At 50.8% G+C, this 18,546-nt stretch overlaps 2 protein-coding genes across 7 annotated transcripts in view; one reads left to right on the top strand and one right to left on the bottom strand.

Annotated features, from left to right (window-relative positions):
• Positions 1–4,266, bottom strand: part of PPP2R2B (protein phosphatase 2 regulatory subunit Bbeta) — a 99,275-nt gene extending 95,009 nt beyond the window's left edge. The window contains exons 1-2 of the mRNA XM_074916252.1: positions 4,148–4,266; positions 3,934–4,011 (exon numbers count right to left, since the gene is read on the bottom strand). Of these exons, the coding sequence (XP_074772353.1) occupies positions 3,934–4,011; positions 4,148–4,157 (88 nt within the window). The 5' untranslated portion in view covers positions 4,158–4,266. The remainder of the gene's footprint in view (positions 1–3,933; positions 4,012–4,147) is intronic.
• Positions 4,267–6,763: 2,497 nt separating this feature from the next.
• The window catches only part of STK32A (serine/threonine kinase 32A), a 36,085-nt gene continuing 24,302 nt past the window's right edge, over positions 6,764–18,546 (top strand). Inside the window, exons 1-3 of one of the 6 annotated variants that reach the window (XM_074916451.1) lie at positions 14,950–15,436; positions 16,627–16,832; positions 16,993–17,291. Coding sequence is in view for 5 of the 6 variants with exons in the window: in XM_074916450.1 (XP_074772551.1) it covers positions 17,123–17,174 (52 nt within the window). In the remaining variant the exon portion in view is untranslated. Of the gene's footprint in view, positions 6,785–14,949; positions 15,437–16,626; positions 16,833–16,992; positions 17,292–18,546 lie in introns of those variants that run through there. The other 5 variants (XM_074916446.1, XM_074916448.1, XM_074916447.1 and 2 more) reach the window with 5 other exon arrangements.

Raw genomic sequence — 18,546 nt, forward strand, 5'->3', positions numbered from 1 at the left:
AGATCTGCATTTCGAACGCTTTGGCAACCACAACCCGCCCTTCAAGGCCAAGCGTGTCCCTAACTAACGCTGCCGCTGCACACTCAGGTGCACGTAACCGGCAGCATCGCGCTACCAGGTCGGAAGGAAATAACGTGATGAGCTGCCGATGCCACCCCCACCCCGCGTTCTGCTGGTTAACTCCTCTGCGGACCAGCTCCCGGGTTAGGACCAGACCACTCACCGTTCCGGCCCGCTGGTGCTGCCTCCTGCGGAGCACCGGCCCTTTCTGCGGTTCGGTCCCATCTCCCGGCTGCAGCCTGCCCAGTCCTGCTGTCAGGGGCAGGTGATGGCACCACTGCACGTACGGCAAAGAGATGTGAAGCGCCCGTGCCACTGAAGAGGGAAGCTTTTCATTCCACTTAGGTACCTTTATCCAAAATACCCTCACTGGATGTGGAAAAAACAATCCAGGTGTGGGCTGCAAGAACACAAACCCTTTGTGGTTAGGGATGGTGGCTCACGGATTGCATCACACAGAAGTGGAGGCTGAGATCAAGTACTGTTGTGTATCTCGAGTCCATCCCAGGAAACGAGATGTGAACTAAAGAGAGCGGATTTTATAAAGCAGTCCTCATGGAAAGTCACTGTACGCGTTCACATAGGACTCACACAACCAGATTATTTCATACACCAGCCGGGAAATGTAAACAGCTCCCTGGAGCAGACACTGCTGCTTGGCTGCACCTTGAAACTAGCCAGGTTTTCTGGAGAAAGTGCTGAATGCTGCCTCCAGCTGAAATCAGAGGAAGCTAGATGAGGTCTGCATAATTAAACCACATCACAGACATGCAAACTGCAGTTACCCATCTCTAACAATCACAGCAGCTCACTTGACACTTTCATAGGAGTGCGCAACAAAACCTGGAAAAGAACGTGAATTTCCAGGCGGCTGGCTGAACTGGTGTTCTGGGGCCGGGGTGCCTCTCTAGAAGGGTGCAAACAGCTCTGGAGAAACCACCCGCTTGCTCCCCAGGAAAACGCGTGCGTCACTGTGGCAGTTCAGACCTTTCCCTCCCTGCAGGCAGGCGGTGCCCTGCCCGTGCGGGTGCGTGTCCCAGAGGGGAGCAGCACGCTGCTGCCAGGGCCTGGCCAGCCGCCGCGCACAGACCAACCCGACGGGCCTCTGGCGCGGATCTCCACACTGCACGCATCCCAGTGCCACCCGGATCCTCCCGATCACAGCCCTGGGCTGGTAGCTGAGAGCTGGAAGTTCACCCACCGCTGGGACTGAACGGATGAGGCGTCGGCCTGCTGCTCCGGGAGGGGAGAGGGAAACCAGCGGCCCCCAGACCGGTCTCAGTCCCTCAGCTGCACAGACCCAGCGTCTTCAGCCCCATGCTTATGGGCCCAGAAAGAGATTTGCCCCAGTTCTGCTTACAAGATCACCACAACAGCTTCAGGCAGAGGACTGCACTTCTTCCTCAATCCATGTCTCTCCCCCATTTATGCCTTTTTAACTATTTATATGGCATCCCTGTAGCTTGTGTGGCTGGCTGTGTCACCTCCTCGCAGACACAGATAGAGATCACAGAGTCAGATGTTATGTGAGCCCCTGGAATAAACATTGCCCACACCGAGCTGTGCAGTGACTCGCCTCAGGTTTACCCAGGAACTCAAAGTCAGCTTGAAACAGAAGCCACATCTGAGACCTACTTGTGGGACTGAAATCTGCAGATCCTCTGCCTCTCTTCTACCATGTGCATGGATTTAATGGATTCCATTGTACATAACAGAAAATATATTTTTTCCACTTAAAAACAGACACAAACATTCCCTGAGAAACAGCTTAATCCCACCTCATTAAAATCGTGTACAGAAAAAAACCACAACACCAAATTATCTTTATTGTGGCTTGGATCTATTTAAATATTTATACTCAGTCTTTACGTTTCATTAACAAACTGAGTTTCACTTCACATGCAAAAATCGGGATATATATATTTGAGCTTAATTAGCAAGAAACACAAAATGGAAACCAACGTGTAAGAACACAAGGCCGGCTCTGAGCCAGCTTGGTGAGCCTGCAGGCCACATGCAACCCTGAATTCTTTGATTTGGAGGGACTGGTTACATGTTTGGATGATGTGACAAACACGGGCATGTGCCAGCAGGCAGAACAAAAATCTCAAACCCACTGGAAATGACTGTTGGTCATGGAGCTTGGTATCTGGTGACATTCCAACTGCAAAACATTCCAGACACCAGGCAGAACAGCTAACTCCATTAGGGCCATTTCAATTTAGCCATTAATACTTCCGTGATATTCTCCATTTGCTAACTTTATCACACGTATGCTTTACACGGGACTAATTGAGTATGACCACAGTTTAAATGCTGAGTGCCCGAGTTCCTCACCTGAGGCGCGCAGCCCACAGGCACGGCAGCCCCAAATCTGGCGAGGCTGCCCTCGCCCTCCTGACACCTGCGGCCACAGCAGGACTCTCCCTGGCAACGTGCCCTTCAGCAGGCACTGGGGCAGCTTCTACACCATGGATCTTGAGGCTCCAGAGGACTAGAGGAAATGTCACCTCTTAAGTTTGCACTAATCCATTTTCTACACTAGACTGTTAATTATCCATACATCAGATTAAGGCAAGATCTCTATAAAAATAGTTTCCTTTTAGTAGTAATGAAATATAGTTCAAAGCACTGGGGCACCACAATGGCAAACAGCAACACAATTTACTTCATATTTAACACTGAAGTCAGTGTTTGAGCAGCTGAAAGATGTCCAAGGCCTCCCATCTACGCACAAGAGAGCTCATTCTTTCCCACAGTTGTGTGAGAGTTAAAGGATCCGTTACAGCGCTGGTTTCATCAGGACGAGTACCACACACTGTGACACCACGCCCCAAGTTAAGGAAAGCAATGAACAAGGAAAGAACAAAATGGGAAAGTCTACATGTAGCTCTGCTCGTGCAGCTTTACACGTGCATGGAAAAGAACAAGCATATTATTGGAGAATTAACACAGAATTATTTTCGGCAACATTTTAAGTATCATTTGAAAGCCAGAATGACAATCCATCCTGCTGAAGGAGGCAGGCTCTTCTACATTTAAAGATGAAAAACACTGTAAACATAACAGTAGCATCTCCTTTCACCTGACCATACACAGCTGCATGCATTCCACTAACCAATTTTGTAAATTCAGGATGCTCAGATGTTACTAAGAGTTCTGAAGGTCAAAAACGTGCCACAGAGATTAGCATAAAATATTAAGTTACACATAAACTTCTGATGAAGGTGAGGCATCTGTGATAGAAACACATTTATGACATGATTTATGTGTATGGACATCTGGATCCACACACATCCACGTTCACATACAAAACCAGCATAGCAACCAAAAGCCCAGTCCTGCACCTAAAATACTCTCCCGAGTGTTCTGCTCAGTCATGGTGAGGCCACTCGTACCTGTTGACCAGATTCAACAGACCAACACAATCACCTTTTTGTTACCAGTTTCACTGAATATAGCCTTTAAGTATTATCTATCAGCCTTTACTTTATGAGCACCAAGTTATGTTACCCAGAAACAGGATCCAACTGACTCCAGCAAAGGATGTTACAGTGAGAGAGGCTGTCTCGTAATTCCCTGAAACTGTAAATAACAGCTGAAAACCAAAAGGAAATCTATTTCAAAGACTATTGATATGATTAAGCCATAATGCCTGCAGATGAATTTTTTAGATCAGTAGTTAATTTTAGAGATCTGCCTCTCTCAAATGCATAGGTACATAATGAAGGCAGAGACGAAGAGAGTGTAACTTAGCTCTTTCCCAGCCGCTTTCAACAACATGGGAACAACCCTCTGCACGCTGATTAGGGGAGATGTACATGACAAACAAGTTATTTTTGATCACAGCAACAAAAGGAAAAATAAACTTACCTTCTGTCACCCCAATATCTATAGTTCCTTTTACTTGACTAAAGCACCACAGCACATCCTGCATGAGGTTTCCAAATCCTGCCAGGGAAACACATGCAGAAAGATAAGATACAATCATACTGGTATATAGCTTACCCTTTTCTAAACAAACACACACACACAAATTGGCACACAAATATCTGCAATCCCCGCATGAAGATAAATAGCTGCTCACCTGGTATCATTCTTCCATACAAAGCGCAAAGCTAACGCTGCAAAACTGAAAACATTACGGCCACGTTATGAATCGCCCGTCTGTTTGTTTTCTCCGTACCATGGCAGGGCTATTTCAAAAATGGTGCAATTGGAGTCAGTCCCCTCCACATCACTGGCAGCATCACAGAAGAGTCAGGAGGCCCTGTAGTCACGGTCTTTGTCACAGCCTCTCTTCATCAGAATACTAATGCCCCCAGTCATCTCCAGCACCATTAAAAAGTGAGTGGGAGAGAGAAAAAGAACTACTCTTGCTACCACAACAACATTTTTTCCAATTCATGGTCAGTGTAGTTGTGAACCCAAGCAGAATGAAGCCACTTTACAGGACGTCGTAGTATTATAATCAAAATTTGCCAGGAATCAGAAGTGCACTGTAGTTGCTTTAAAAGAATACTACAAGCATTTCTATTAGAAGGCATGTTATTAAGCTGTAGCGCTCTCAGCTGTGCTTGCTGTTGTAGCAATACTCTGTGTTAAGTCACTCTGAGAGAAATTAGGATTTTATCTACTGCTGCTCCTCATTTTCTTGACAGCTCAGCAGAATTTCCCTTTCTGTAATGCAGTTTTCACTGTAGCACAAAAAATCCACCGCCTCAAAGGACAACTTGCTTTCTTTTATCCCAGCACACGTTTTATCTCAAAGTAATTTCCAGACATGAAGCAAGCAGCACAACGGAGCCGTGAGGACAGGAAATGTCATCTTACTCGTTTTACACACAGGTGAAATGCGGCACAGAAAATGTGTTTTGCAGTTGGCAAGTGTGATACTGGAGACTCGGGTCGTGTTATGGGAGACTCAAACTTGTAACTTCCCTGCAAAAGAAGGAAAACACGGCATTGGGAGATAATGTACAGCTGGAGATATAACTGAGTTAACTGGGCTATCTCATGACCTACCCAAATGTCTTTGTGAGATTTCTGTCTGGTTTTATTTAAATCATAGGAAGTTGCTGAATAGTAATACAAGTCTATATATATTAAATATAATATAACGTTATGTATCTTTGATACGTAACAAACTCCAGAATTAACTTTATTGGATGATTCAAGCCAAATACAGGGGGGAAACAGAGTTTTAAGAGTGTGAAAGGATCTGGAATCAGAGGGTATGAGACAGTTTGATAGGATTATGAAAGACTATTAAGTTTACTGAGATTCATAACTTGAGATGTCTGAACAACGGGAACAGCTACAAAATATGACAGGAAGATACGAAAAAAATGACATTTACAAAAACAGGTCTTAACGTTATTGCATGGACTTGAATGTCTCATAAGTTCTGCTTGAATATTTCAAAAGCAAGTAGAGAACATGGTGGCTGAGAGGAGCGATACCGTGATGCCTTTTCTAGAAAGGTCTCTTGTGTTATCTAATTCCACTCATAAAACTTCTCAAAGGAAAAAGGATTTGTGACTTAAAATTCTTCCTCTTAAGCCGGGAGCCTGATGGCACTTAACGAGTTTCTGAAAACAGGGATTTTGGTGTTTTCCAGTACCTTGGCTGCTCACAGGAGCAGATGCGGACAGCACGACACCCCCGCGGTGGTTTCCTTACTGGCCGCGTGCCCAGCTCCACTCAGGGTTGTTCCCAGTTCTTGTTCAAGAAAAGCTTCTGAGCCTCAGAGCAGGGCTTTTTTCTCCACGAACGGCGGAGCTAAGGTTTCAGAGGGCTGACCTGTGCCTCTCCACCCTCCCGAGAGCCCTGGGGAGCGGCACCGCGGACCCTGCTGGGGGACCACGAGGCCTCCTGTCAGCTCCCGGCCTGGGGCAGGTGCCCATGCCGCTCCTCAGGCAGGGCTCTATCTCCGCGGGCAGGCAGGGGCGGCAGCCAGCAGGACCCTGCCCGCTTCAGCAGGACCTGCTCTAGGGAATCCGCCGGCAAACCGCTCCCGCCGCCCCGCACCTGGCGGCACCGGAAGGCGCCAAACCCGCCGCGCGCGCCCGCCCTCCGCCCCGCGGCTCGCGCCGCGCATGCGCACCCGGCGGGCGGGGCGCCCCGGTCAGGCCCCGGTGGGCGCGGCCCGGCTGCGCGGGAGGCGGGAGGCGGCGCCTGGGCTGCCCTTGGGGCCCGCGGCGAGCGCGGGTCCGAGCGGGGCGGCTGGGCGGCCCTGGGGCGCACCTCGCCGCTCCCCTTGGCCGGCCCGGCCGCTCTGCGCTCTCGTGTTTCTCCTGAGGAAGCGCTTGAGCCGCTCTGAGCGGGTGGCGTCGTGTGTCTGTCTCTGGACGGCGTCGAGTACAAAGATGAGCGCCACCAGGGGACACCCGGGTGTTGTGGGTACGTGAGTGAACATACGGTACGCCTGTTTCTTGCCCCAGTTGCGCACTTCCAGGGTTGGCCTCCTGACAGTTTGCCTCCCCGGTGTGTTTCAGAGCGCTTGCAGAGGCCTGGTCTCATCCTTCCTGTGCTAAGGCAACGCAGCCATGGGGCAGCGGGTGCTTGGCTGGCCGCCATCGCCCTGAAGGAGAGTCTAGTGCCAGAGGAGTGGGTGAGGGCACCACGTACCCGCTGTGTGCGCCAAGTCACCGCTCAGTCCAGCCATCTGACTCGAAGAACTGAAGCAAGAGAGAGGTCGGCTGCTGCAGGCTCTCGCACACCTGTGAGCTCCTTGTACACCGGCTGTATAGTGTATGAGCAGAGCAGTGCCTCTGTAGGTACCTCACTGAGCTCTGCTTCTCCCCGTGCTGCCAGAATGGCAGATCTGGTGCCACAGTCCCTGCCACCAGCCCCTGCCCAGCAGGCTGATCAGGAGTTCATCCCTGGCTAGGCCGGGGTTAACCATAGCACTTAACCTTTTGTGCACATGTGTGTTCTGGATGAGAGCTGTTCCCTCTGACCTCCCTGTTAACACTTCTGTCTCTCTGGAGTCTCAGAAATAACTACTTGAGCATTTGTAAGTAATGGCAGCCTGTTCACCTTTAAATATTTGCCATGCAAGGTGGAGGATTGCATCCAGGTGCTGTAGGCTCTGCTGCTGGGCAATTCGGTGTGTGATTTTGCTCCATGAGAGTTACTACGGAAGATGGTCTGCATGTGTGTTTGAGAGACGTCACTAACGATTTGCCCTCTAATTACGTGTTTCTGTAGCTCTCATGTGAGACTCGCTAGCAGGGGCTGAGCACAGGGCTGATATAGGTAACTTGGGGCTTTGTGCTTTCCTTTCGGCTTTCTAGGTGTCATCCCAAATCAGTAGACTTCTGTGACCAGAGGGAGGCAGGGGGAAACAGCCTCTATAAACCACCGTAGTTGGCTCCTTATTTCTCGCCTTTCCACTCCATCTACAGCTCTTAAGGTGTCTTTGGTGCATTTGTAGCTGTGAGTGCAATACCTTGCAGAGGTAACTGAGCTGGAAGGAAAATGAGTTCGACAGATGCTGATACACCCTGTTCTTTGCCTGGATTTTGCAGCTGACACTGCAGAAGCATTGCTACCTCATCTCACCAGTTTAACGTTGCCGTTACCAGCACAGCATAGAGGCTGCTGTGCAGGGGGGAACCATTTACTGAGGGGGAGTTGGGAGCCTCAGGTCTGCGTCTCAGGATTTCTCTTCAGTGTTCTTTCTATTCCAGTACTCCAGAAGCTGGAACCAGTTGACAGTAGGTTGAGAAGGATTAGGAGATGTGAGAACAACAGGAGTCTTGTGTTGATTTTCTGGGACAACTGAAACCTTTAGAGTTGTTGTCTTTTAATCTTGCAGACAAATGGGAAACCGTGGTGAATTTTACTGTTTGTACAGACCACTGCCAGGCAGTGAATCCTCCAAAAGTTGCTGTGGGCAAAGCTCAGGTTAGTGCAATAAATTCTATCTATGAAAAACTAATTTGCGTCCAGTAGCCACAGAGTTGATCTGCTGTTGGTGACTAAAATCTTTGTGCTAGCTTTGTACTTTCAGTTAGCATGGAGTAGGAAACAGGGGGGACCTGAGTAACAGTGGTGCCTAAATGTGTGCTGAGAAGCAAGTTCAGGAAACATTCCTCAAGTTTCGAGTGTTCTGGGAAGGATGAAAGAGAACTCCAGGGTGTATCTCACTAGTATCTGCATGAGTTACTTTTTTGCTTTCCTCTGTGAATTAAAATGGGAGAAACATGTGTGAGTCTGTGCCAGTTGCTTGAGCACAGCAGAGACAGCACCAGTGCTCAGGCTGCAGTGCTGTTAGTTTTGGGGGTGCTGGCTGTTGACAAGGGTGTGTGATGCGTGTGTCTGATACCAGCTCCTTTCTCACTGTCCTTCCTGCCCCCAGCTGCTGCCCTGCATCAGGAGTTCCAAGCAGGTGTTTCTCTCCCTGACAAGTGCTCCTCTTGCCATGGGAGGGTCAGAAAAAGGCAGATGCTTTCCGTGCATCCCACTTGGGTAATGCTGTTTATAGATTTATCAAGTTGTATTTTAAACTGCTTGGGTTGTCTCCTTGTGTCTTATTTTGGAAGGGAGTTTCCAGAACTTCATTCTTCTGCTGACAGCATTCTGTCAGCAATGTAATGTTGGGAAGTAACGCGTGCAGCAGGAGATGCACACTTTATCCTTATAAATTTAACCTGTAATGTAAACTAATTTACTGACCTGTAACGTATTGGTAAGCCCGCTGTGAAACATGTTTTTTGTCCTTCAGGTCTGGGTGCACTTGTCTGTATCTGGGATTCAGTGTTGACCCTTTCAAAGCAAAATGCAGCCTGCTCTGTACTCTGATGGCATGTTAGCAAGAGGGATGGGTGACGTAACTGGCCTGGTGCTTTGGCTGAATGTCACAGAGACAGGGACAAGGACACTGCCTTGCCAGGGGTTTGTGTGAGTTTGCAGTGGTTTGTGCAATCTATTTACCAGGAACAGTGCTATAGAAGGAATATGGAACTTCTTTTAATCTTACCATTAATGCATAAAAGCGTTTATCCAGTAGTCTTCTCTGTAGAGCATGTCCTTCCTTTAGCTTTAGCTTCTGAAAACCTGTTCTGCCTTAAATTCTAGTGACCTCTAGCTGAAGAGTCCTGCCACTTCACGTGCTGCAGCCAGGAAAAGTCACTGTTCAGCTGTTTTCAAAGCTGGAGCCCAGACCCGAACAGAAATCTTGCAGGGATTGGTGTGTTTAAAAATTCTCTTTTAACTTGGGCTCCTGGTACTGTGGTTTGCGTTATGAGAAGGATGTCCAGGGTGGTTTCAGGACAAGCCACCTAACAGCGGTAGCACAAGTGAGTGCAGGTGCTGTTGTGCCATGCTGAAGGTTGCTGGAGTCTGTGAATCGGGGAAGTCGCATGCACACACTTTCTTCCTTTAAGCTGGATCTGTTTAACAGCAGTAATTTTAAAATCACGGTACTTTTTAAAACAAAATGAACTCATGATACTGCCAGGGTATCAGCAATTCTGCATTGCTTTAGAGCTTTTGTGGTGTTGAGTGGCTGAAACTTTAGCTCAACCCAGGAATGCTTTCTGCTGCATTGAGGGACTCTGTGTAGGGATGCTTCAGCAGGACAGGGTTGATCATGCTCTTTTTTCCCCACCTCTGCCAGTTACCTCATTAGTACAGGTATAATGTCATTTAAGAGACTACAGGCAAGGCCTGTAATTTGTTGGATGCACAGTTCCATCCCTTCACGAAGGTGTGCAGCTGCATCCTACTGATGAGTGGGTAGCCTACTCTTATGAGTCAGTAGATGGTGTCCTTCGTTCTGCTGTCTTCACAAGAGGGTCCTTCTCTGGACTCGCTCCAGCCCCCCAGTGTCTTCCCTGTAGTGAGGGGCCCAAAGCTGAACCCAGCATTCAAGTGTGCCCTCACCAGTGCTGAGCACAGGGGGAGGATCCCGTCCCTGTCCCTGCTGGCCACGCCAGTGCTGACACAAGCCAGGATGCCGTTGCCCTCCTTGGCCCCCTGGGCACACTGCAGCTCACATTCAGCTGCTGCTGACCCCCCCCAGGTCCTTTTCTTCCTTTTCCTCTGGGCAGTTTTCCAGCCGCTCTGCCCAAGCCTGTGGCGTTGTTCTGACCCAAGAGCAGGACCCGGCACTGAGCCTTGTTGAACCTCATGTGATTGGCCTGGGCCTATCGACCCGGCCTGGCCAGACCCTCTGCAGAGCCTTTCTGCCCTCTGCAGATCAACACTCCTGCACAGCTGGGTGTCATCTGCAAACTTACTGAGGGTGCCTCGATCCCCTCATCCAGACCAGTGATAAAGATATTAAACAGAACTGGCCCCAGTAGTGAGCCCTGGGGAACACCACTTGTGATCAGCCGCCAGCTGGGTTCAACTCCACGCACCACAGATAGTTCAGAGGCAGGAGATAACGTTGGGGCGCTGCTCTGCTGACGGGCAGGACTGGGGGGGGGGGGGAAGACGTGTCCTGGGGAGATCAACTCAGCAACCACCTGTGGCTTGTTTCCTCTCGCCTGTACATTTGGTGTTGGAGAGATACGAGCCATGAATTCAACCCAGTGTGGCCTAGATCTCTAGCAGTTCTCAGAAGGAAAGCCCTTAAATGACAATGTGCAAATGTAACGGGATGTCTGTCAGTTGGGAAAACCAGACTGAATCCCCAGCCATGGCTTGCTTCCTTGTTGGACTGATCCACTGGATGACATTTTGGACACTTGAGATGCTGAAATTCTGCTTACTAGCATCCAGCCTGCTTCGACTGCTTTGTCTGCACCTCTGTGCAGTGAAAGAAGGTAGGAGTGGATTTTTTTTTTTAATTGACGTTTTGAAAAAGTGCGCCTGAGTGTTTATCCTGCCTGGGGAGAAATTCATCCCTGTGCAGGGGACCAGCTAAGGTCCCGCTGTCAGTTATACTTTGCTGTTTAAACAGGTGTAAATGGGACCTAACTGCTGAAGGGATGTGACTCCCCATCTCCCAAATTATTTTTAATGTTTTCTCCTTTTCTGGTTAAAGCTAAGACCAAGAACAGATGGGAAATACTCAAGTCCTCTTGGCTGTGGGAGGAATTTGGGCTTCATGCCTCTCAGGAGTGGGCCATTTTGATTCCTGTCTGTCAGATGTAAACTAAAAAAACCCTCCAAGCCCTAACAGGGCTTTTCATTGTTTAACTTCTCTGTCTCTGACTGGAGCTTTCCAAAGCCTCTTATTCAATCCAATGTATGATTTTGGCACTGTTTCACATGATCTGCTGAAGACAACAATCTTTGTGTGCTGTCACATTTGAAGTCGTGTCCTTGGAATAATTGTCTCCTCTCGTGATTTTTCTTAAGCAAATCTCATCTCTTATGACTTCTGAGGCCCCTCCAAAGGAATAATATAATTCCTTCCTGCCCCAGGAGGGTTTGCAGTGTGTTATTAATAGACAGTAGTTTGATCCTCAGCTGGATAAATGAGTCCTTGCTTGCCTATGGGTTAGAGGGGTCAACTGCCACCAGGGACAGATTTGCCCATCTAGAAAAGCCTCACTCCCTGCTCGTGGGAGAGCCAGTGCTGCTGGAGGGGAGCCTGGGTGGGAGCAGTGAAGGCAGCAGGCTCCAGGAGCTGCTGCGGGTTTGGGTAGCGTGAGCCACCAGCTCCCCCCCAGCAGACTTTTAACCTCCAGAGATGATTCTGTGTGGAGGCATCTGACCCAAGCAATGTTGGTGTCGGGGTGAGCGCAGGGAGGAGAGCGTCAGTCAGGAGTGACCCTCTGTGGCCAGCGGCAGAACTGTGCCTGGGTGGAGCACTGAGGTTATGGGCACTTACAGATTTTGGTGGAGAAACTAAATGAAGTAGATTAAAATATTCAACATACCAGTTTTAAGCTTGATTATATATGTATATCAACACCTATGCCTTTGAACCAGCATCCACCTGCAAAGCATACAGAATTCCTCCGATGCAGTAGAAGCTTTGGGCACTCGTGTGAATGTGAGCCCACTTTTACCACCAGAGATGCCAGCAGTGGATATTGAAATCTGACACAGGGAATACATACCATAATGTTAAAGTTCACCAGAGGGTTATGTGTATATATACAGAGGGTTGTGATACGGCTGCTAAGTATAATCACACTTCTTTTAGGACTTTTAGGTTCCAGGAAATACATACCATAAATATGGCTAAACTGCTCTAGTTTTGTAAACCATTGCTAAAAATTAGTTTGATACTTGAAACAAAAATATAGTTGGCTGAATAGTTAAAATTGTAAAAGAGACTTAAACTTTTTTTTTAATATAAATTCAGTGGCAGCAATTAGGTGCGTCTCCCTCTGACCTGCGTGGAGCCCGGGGGGTTTGTCCTTTGTGCACAGGCTGGGTGGGAGGGGAGGATTTCAGGATGCTTTTGGTTTGTGTCCGGGGCCTCTGGGAGCAGAGGGATCAGCCTCACCTCTTGCCATTAGAAGGCACCAGAGATCTGCCGTGGTGCTCCCGTGCCACCAGCCAGGGACAGCAGGGGTGGCTGTTCCGCATGACGGGTGCCTTGGGGACCCCACTCCTCTTCCCCGCGTTTCTGCTTGGCACGTTCCGATGCAGGCTCTCCCAGCCGCTGCCTCTCCTCCGCAGTGAACTCCGCTGCACTTAGGAATTTCGCTTCTGCTTCCCAGCTCTGCTGTGTCTCCAGGAGCTTGTCTTCATCTGTCACCCAGAGATGTCTGTGTGCGGTGGGAGTCTGTGCTGGGATGGGATATCTGCTGCTGCTGTGTGCTGGAATCCTCATCTCCTCTTGGTCTTGCTGCTTGTGGGTCTCCTTGCTAGGAAGTGTTGGTTGTGTTGTAAGAAACCTGAGAAAAATCTATATAAATGTCTATAATGTAAGCTTTTGAGCATATTTTGGACGTGTAGCTCCTAGGTACACACATAGGCCAGGTGGTTGCTTCATTTTCCTTCCAGGTAGGTAGTTCCCTGGATTCATCTTGGACAGATCTGTGTGCCATGTATTACACATAAGAGGGAATTTCTAGCACTTTCTCTCAATTTTGAAGTTGGACAAACGGGTGTTGGTAGAGATGAAGGAGGGCTGAGAGTGTGACTGGGGTAGCAGAAAAGTGAGCTGCAGTTCGTTATTCCCTAACTCATCAGTACACAACGCCCCTATTTTGTGCAGCAGATTGGTAGCATGTTACACAGGTGAGTGACTTAGTTCAGTAAATGGGGATCTGCTTTTGGAACAAAGTCCCTCTTCCCACTGAAAAAATTCCTCAACTTGGGACATGCCTCCTGTTTCTGCGTTGACAGAGTAGGAAAGCCGCTTAAGAAAACTGGGGGAAAAGTTTTACTGGTTTTTGGTTGGTTCTTTTTGTGTGTTTGGGTTTTTTTTTTTTTTCAAGTGTGCCTTCTTTTCACTGCAAACCCAGCAAAGCCCCAGCTGAAGGACCTGAGGTGCTCTGTCTGCCATGGAAAATGAATCCCATGCCAGCTTGCAGCCGGTGCTGAGCCGAGTGTGCTTCCCATTTCCCAGTGGTGGCCGGGCTGGGGGGCAGAGGTTGGCTGTTCCTCAGAAGCTGTTGCGGGAGAGCTGCCTTCTGCCCTCTGATGTGCTGTTTCTTTGGCTTGCTCTGGAATTTGGTCTTAATATTTTATTTCTGTCAATGTACAGAGGTACCAAAACTCTCCAGGTGACCCACTCTGCAGAGAACAGTTCTGAATTAATACTGATGCCACTAACTGTACTGGTTTTGTCCTGGGTTCTAGCTTCTGTTGAAAACAAAATCTTAAAGGAATAATGTTTAGAAAAGAATGCTAATGACTTAAGGTAAAAATTTTCAAATTTCATTTAAATTGCTAATGTGAAAGATCAGATAGAAAGGATCCTCAATCCAGCAAATTTTAGTCCATTCAGGAAAAGCTGCTTTGAACATCAAAAGGCTGCAGGTGGATGCTCTGAAAGGTAAAGTCTGCCCCTGGGCAGGGAAGAGAATCTCAGACCTCTCCTGTTTGCTGGAGCTGTAGATAAATCATTAAACATCCCCTGCAGCATGAGCTTGTTATCCCACCCACCAGAGATGCTTTTATTCCAGCCACTTTGTTATTTTCTTTCTGTGCAGTAACTGCTGGGTCCCCACCCTTGTCGCAGGGGCGCGCAGGCCGTCACCCAGGGACAGGAGCCGGGGTCCTTCCGAGGGGGAGCCGGCCCGTGCCCAGCGCCCTGGTGAGTTCTGAGCCCTGGGCTGGGTGCCGAGGACGAGTGGCCCCCGGCCCAGCGCTGCAGTGAATCCAGCCCCGTTCTCCTTGGTTATTTTTCAGACAGTTGGATTTGATGCATTTGACTACAATTCGGATGGTTTTAGGGGAACCCAAGCCATGTTTCAGCTTGTTGGTTTTTCTCCGAGTAATACATGAATATGGCTAAACCTGGATAATTACGCTGGCTTCCAGCCGCGCCGGGGCAAGGACTGCGCTCCCTTGGGAGAGCACTGAACAACGGGAGGGGAAGACCCGCGGGCCGTGGGGGGAGATGTGGTGTCTGACTGTTTTCGGGAGCGTTTCCGATAGGAGCGTGGCCGCCCAGGGGACGGCGTGTGCCCGCTGGGGCTCGGCCCCGCCACGCGTGGGGCAGCGGGGCTGCGCTCGGCCGGGCCCGGCTTTGCTGCGGGTGCCAGCCCGGCTGGGCTGGGGTGCTCCGCGCCCTGGGGGTGACCCCTTCCCTTATCTAAAGCGGCGGCGACCTCCAGCGTGACGGGGGTTCAAACCCGACCCCGGCCGGCCCCGCCGCTCGGCAGCACCGCTGGGAACGGCGGAGGGTCGGCCCCGCCCGCAGGCGGCGGCAGGTGCCGGGGGGGCCGCGGGGACTGGCGGGGGGGGACGGACCTTCCTCGGGGCGCGGCGTCCCCGGGGGTGGGACAGCGCGCTCGGGGGCGGCCCCGCGCCTGTGTCCGCGCTGCCGCCGAGGGGGAACCCCGGCAGGGCCCGGTGCCCCGGCCGGCACCCCGCGGGGCTCCGCCGGGCTGCTCCGGCTCCCCCGCTCCCCGCCGCACGCTGTTGCCGCCCGGGCCGGGCGGCTGCTGGGTCCGGCCGGCGGCCCCCTCCCCTCCCGAGGTAGGCGCCTGTTGGGGTGCGGCCGCAGCCCGGGGGCTGCCTCGGCACCGGCTCCATCCGCTCCCCGCGGCCGGGCGGGGGGCTCGGGGCGAGCGGGCACGGCTGGGGGTCACACGGCTCCCGGGGCCGAGAACCGGAGGTGACACCCACAGTACCTGCTCTCGCCCTTGCCGAGCTTCGCTGTGGCTGCAGGGGCGTTCAGGATAACCGTGAGTTTCTCTGGGACGGAAGCGGTGGGATAACGCCGTGTAGTGCCCTGCTGCGCGGTTTCAGTTCGGCAGAACAGCAGCAGCACTTCGGCAGTGAAAGGGTGGTAAGAGAAGTTCTTTGTGAACCCCTTGCCTCAGGGGTCCTCTTCCGAGGAAGCCCGGTGACGATTGTAACGGTGCACCTGCCTGCCGGGCTCCTTTCCCCCGCGGGCAGGGCGGGCGCGAAGCCCCGCAGGGCGCTCGGGGGGTGACGTTCCGCTTTGGTTTTCCCCGTGTCTGTTGCGGTACAGTGTGCGGGCGCGGTGCAGCCGTGCTGGCCGTGGCACCCCGGGGCTGCCCAAGCAGCTGCTTTCTCACACCCGTAAGGTTTCCAGGCAGGCTGAGGAGACCCCGGGGGAGTGGAGCGAGCGCTCCCACCCAGCACAATGCTAACCGGGAGGTGTTGGTTGTCTTGGCCCAGGGGAAAGTAGCGATTTTAATAATTTTGTGACTTTGCAGTGTGAAACAGGAAAAGATGTATCATAACTGTACCCTGGGTGCACTTTATAAAGATACAGATCCTAGTGATTATTATTTGGATTAGTTCAACTTCAAGGAATACTGTGATCTCTCCTCAGAGCTTTTATCTGTTGACGTATTGTCAAAAAATCGTTAAGTTACAGACTCTTATACTAAAAAATGTCCTTGAGCAGCTGGCCTTGTTTGACACCAGTAGGATCACTGTGATATAGCAGCATCAGTATGTGAACCTGACATGGCTATTGCATCTGAAGGTGTATTTTGCCTCTGAAAAGTAAGTCTGGGGCTTGAAAAGGTGCTGCTGTGGCTTTGTTTCAGGCTGAAGACTCAACCTGTTCCCTTCAGAGGCACCAATGGGGATCATAAACATCTGCTGCTTCATTTGTTTTGTTGTTGGATCTTGTTTCAGTTCTCTGAGATGAGAAATCAAAACTTTAGGTTTTTTAATAGTTTGCACTGGGGTTTTTTTTGCCTTTTATGAAATGCAGACTCCCCTGCTCTTTGCTGGGAATAGAGGTCTGCGTGAGCCGCAGCAGCAGCATGGGTGGGTTGCAGTTGATATCGTAAAACACGCTGGAGAGAGTAAGTGCGTCTTGTGTGCTGCCTCTGGTCTGTTCTGGATGCCCCTTGGTGGTGCTGGGAGAGACTGGGGAGCACTGAGCACTGATTTACCATGAAATCTTTTCATTTAAAAAAAAGTATGATTTTGCCTCAAATGAAAGACTTCTGTAACAGCTTAAATCAAAAGGTTGACTCTTTGAATTTCTTCTTGTAGAGCTTATACAGTTCCGTATGACCTCAGGAGTGCCTTTCCGAATTTATTAAGCCAAGTCACTCTGCCCATCTATTCTGGATACTGACCTCACTACAATTGGTCATCGTATGTTGGATGATGCAGCAAACCTGAGCCAGATCCTCAGATCTTGTGGTCTGTTTCCACGGTTCCCTTAGTGGGCAGCACTCCTGGTCTGGGTATACAAGGTGATGGTGTTGGTGGTTTTATCTAGTAAACTCCATTATAATGTGCTTTTTCCCTGATACTCAGTTTTGTCTGAGTATCGCCTCCGGTGATAAATTTGCAAGTTGCAGAATGCTTCTTAATCCTGAACAATGGTGAATTTTTGCCTCCTGTCTTCTCCAGGATGCACCAGCAGAGCTTTGCCCAGGTCTGCTGGGAGTGACCTGTGGGCGACACCCTCCTGGGGACAGCGGCTTCGAGGGTGGTAACGTGGCAGAGACGTGGAGAGCACTGAGCCTGGGCGGAACACACCATGGGAGCAAACACCTCCAGCAAGTCACCAGCCTTCCGTGAAAGCGAAGACGGTGAGAGCCTCTCCCAGCTGTTGTCTGGGGCTGCAGAGTCCACCAGTGCCAAGGCTGAGCGTCACCGCCAGCTCCAGGCTGGGTTTGCCAACACCAGGATGTCTTGGTGAAGCCAAGGTGTGTCGAGGCGTGTGGCCGTTGGCCTCCTGCAGAGCTGAGGTCAGGGGGTCCCGTCGCCTCCCCGCGCTGCAGCCCGGCACCAGCAGAAACTGTCGGCAGCGAGTGGGGTTTGAGGGGGTCTCTGGGACGCTGCCAGGCGCTCTGAAAGGGAAGGAATGCTGCTGTGCTGGGGGCAGGGGAGGGTCGTTCTGGAGATCAGAGCCCAGGCACTGGGGTGAAGTGTGGCAGGAAGGTAGCCTGAGCCACGTGCCTGCCGTCCCTGCAGCGGGCTCACTGGGAGAGGCCTGGCCAGCAGCGGCAGAGGCAGAGGCTCTGATGAGCACCCAGCCGGGCAGCTCTGCCCGCTGGCAGTGGGAGACCAGCATGGGGGCTTGGCCAGCTGGAAAAGGAGAATACACTGCTGAGAGCGGTACTGGAGGCCAGTGTCACTGTGCTGCCAAGATTAGAGAGACGCTCATTAAAAGGCCATTCCATAAATACATTTACTGTTGCGTGAGTCAGCTTGCTCGCTGCCATATGGGCTTTCACCTAGGTACAATGATAAAATGCATATGTAGGTAGATACAAATGCATAGAAATAAAATATATGAGAACCTAGATAACTGGTTAACTGCTGTCCTAGAGATAAGAACTCTGGCCAGGGAGGACGTAGTCCCAATTACTGGGGACACAAGGGGAAAAGGAGGGGATATTGGCCCAAACCTAGTCTCTCTCTCAGCTCCTCGAGGAAGGAGGTCTCAAAGAGGAATGCACTGTTGTTGGATGAGCAGTGATTACACCCCGAGTAGTGCCGTTAAAGCCTCCTGCCCCAGGCTGTGTCTGTCCCGCTGCTCCGTCCCCACATGCAGCTGCCGATGTGGGTGGTTGCTCAGGGAAGGGAACAGTCGTTCTGCATGGGAGCACGTTCCCCTCACTGTGCCAAACAGCCCAGCTCCGATCCAGCCCTTCCCCATGTGTCCCAGTTTGTCATCCTGTGGAGATTTCCCACCTTGGGGTCTGCGCTGGCTGCTGTTGATCTCCGGGCACAAAGGCCGCTGGCACACCGCTCCGTCCTGGTGCTGCTGCGCCCGCGCTGCCACCTGCGGCTGTGGGGCTGTGGTGCCCAAGTTACTGATGCGATTGTGATTTTTCTTTGGTTTTCATATTTTTTTCCAGTAACTTCAGTGGAAAAGAGATTGGTGCTGTGAGGTTTTCCTGGAGATTTTATTCCTGGTGCATCTAAATGCTCAGTATTGGCATCTCTCATAAATAA

This window comes from Athene noctua, chromosome 12 (assembly GCF_965140245.1).
Source record: "Athene noctua chromosome 12, bAthNoc1.hap1.1, whole genome shotgun sequence".
Taxonomy (NCBI): domain Eukaryota; kingdom Metazoa; phylum Chordata; class Aves; order Strigiformes; family Strigidae; genus Athene; species Athene noctua.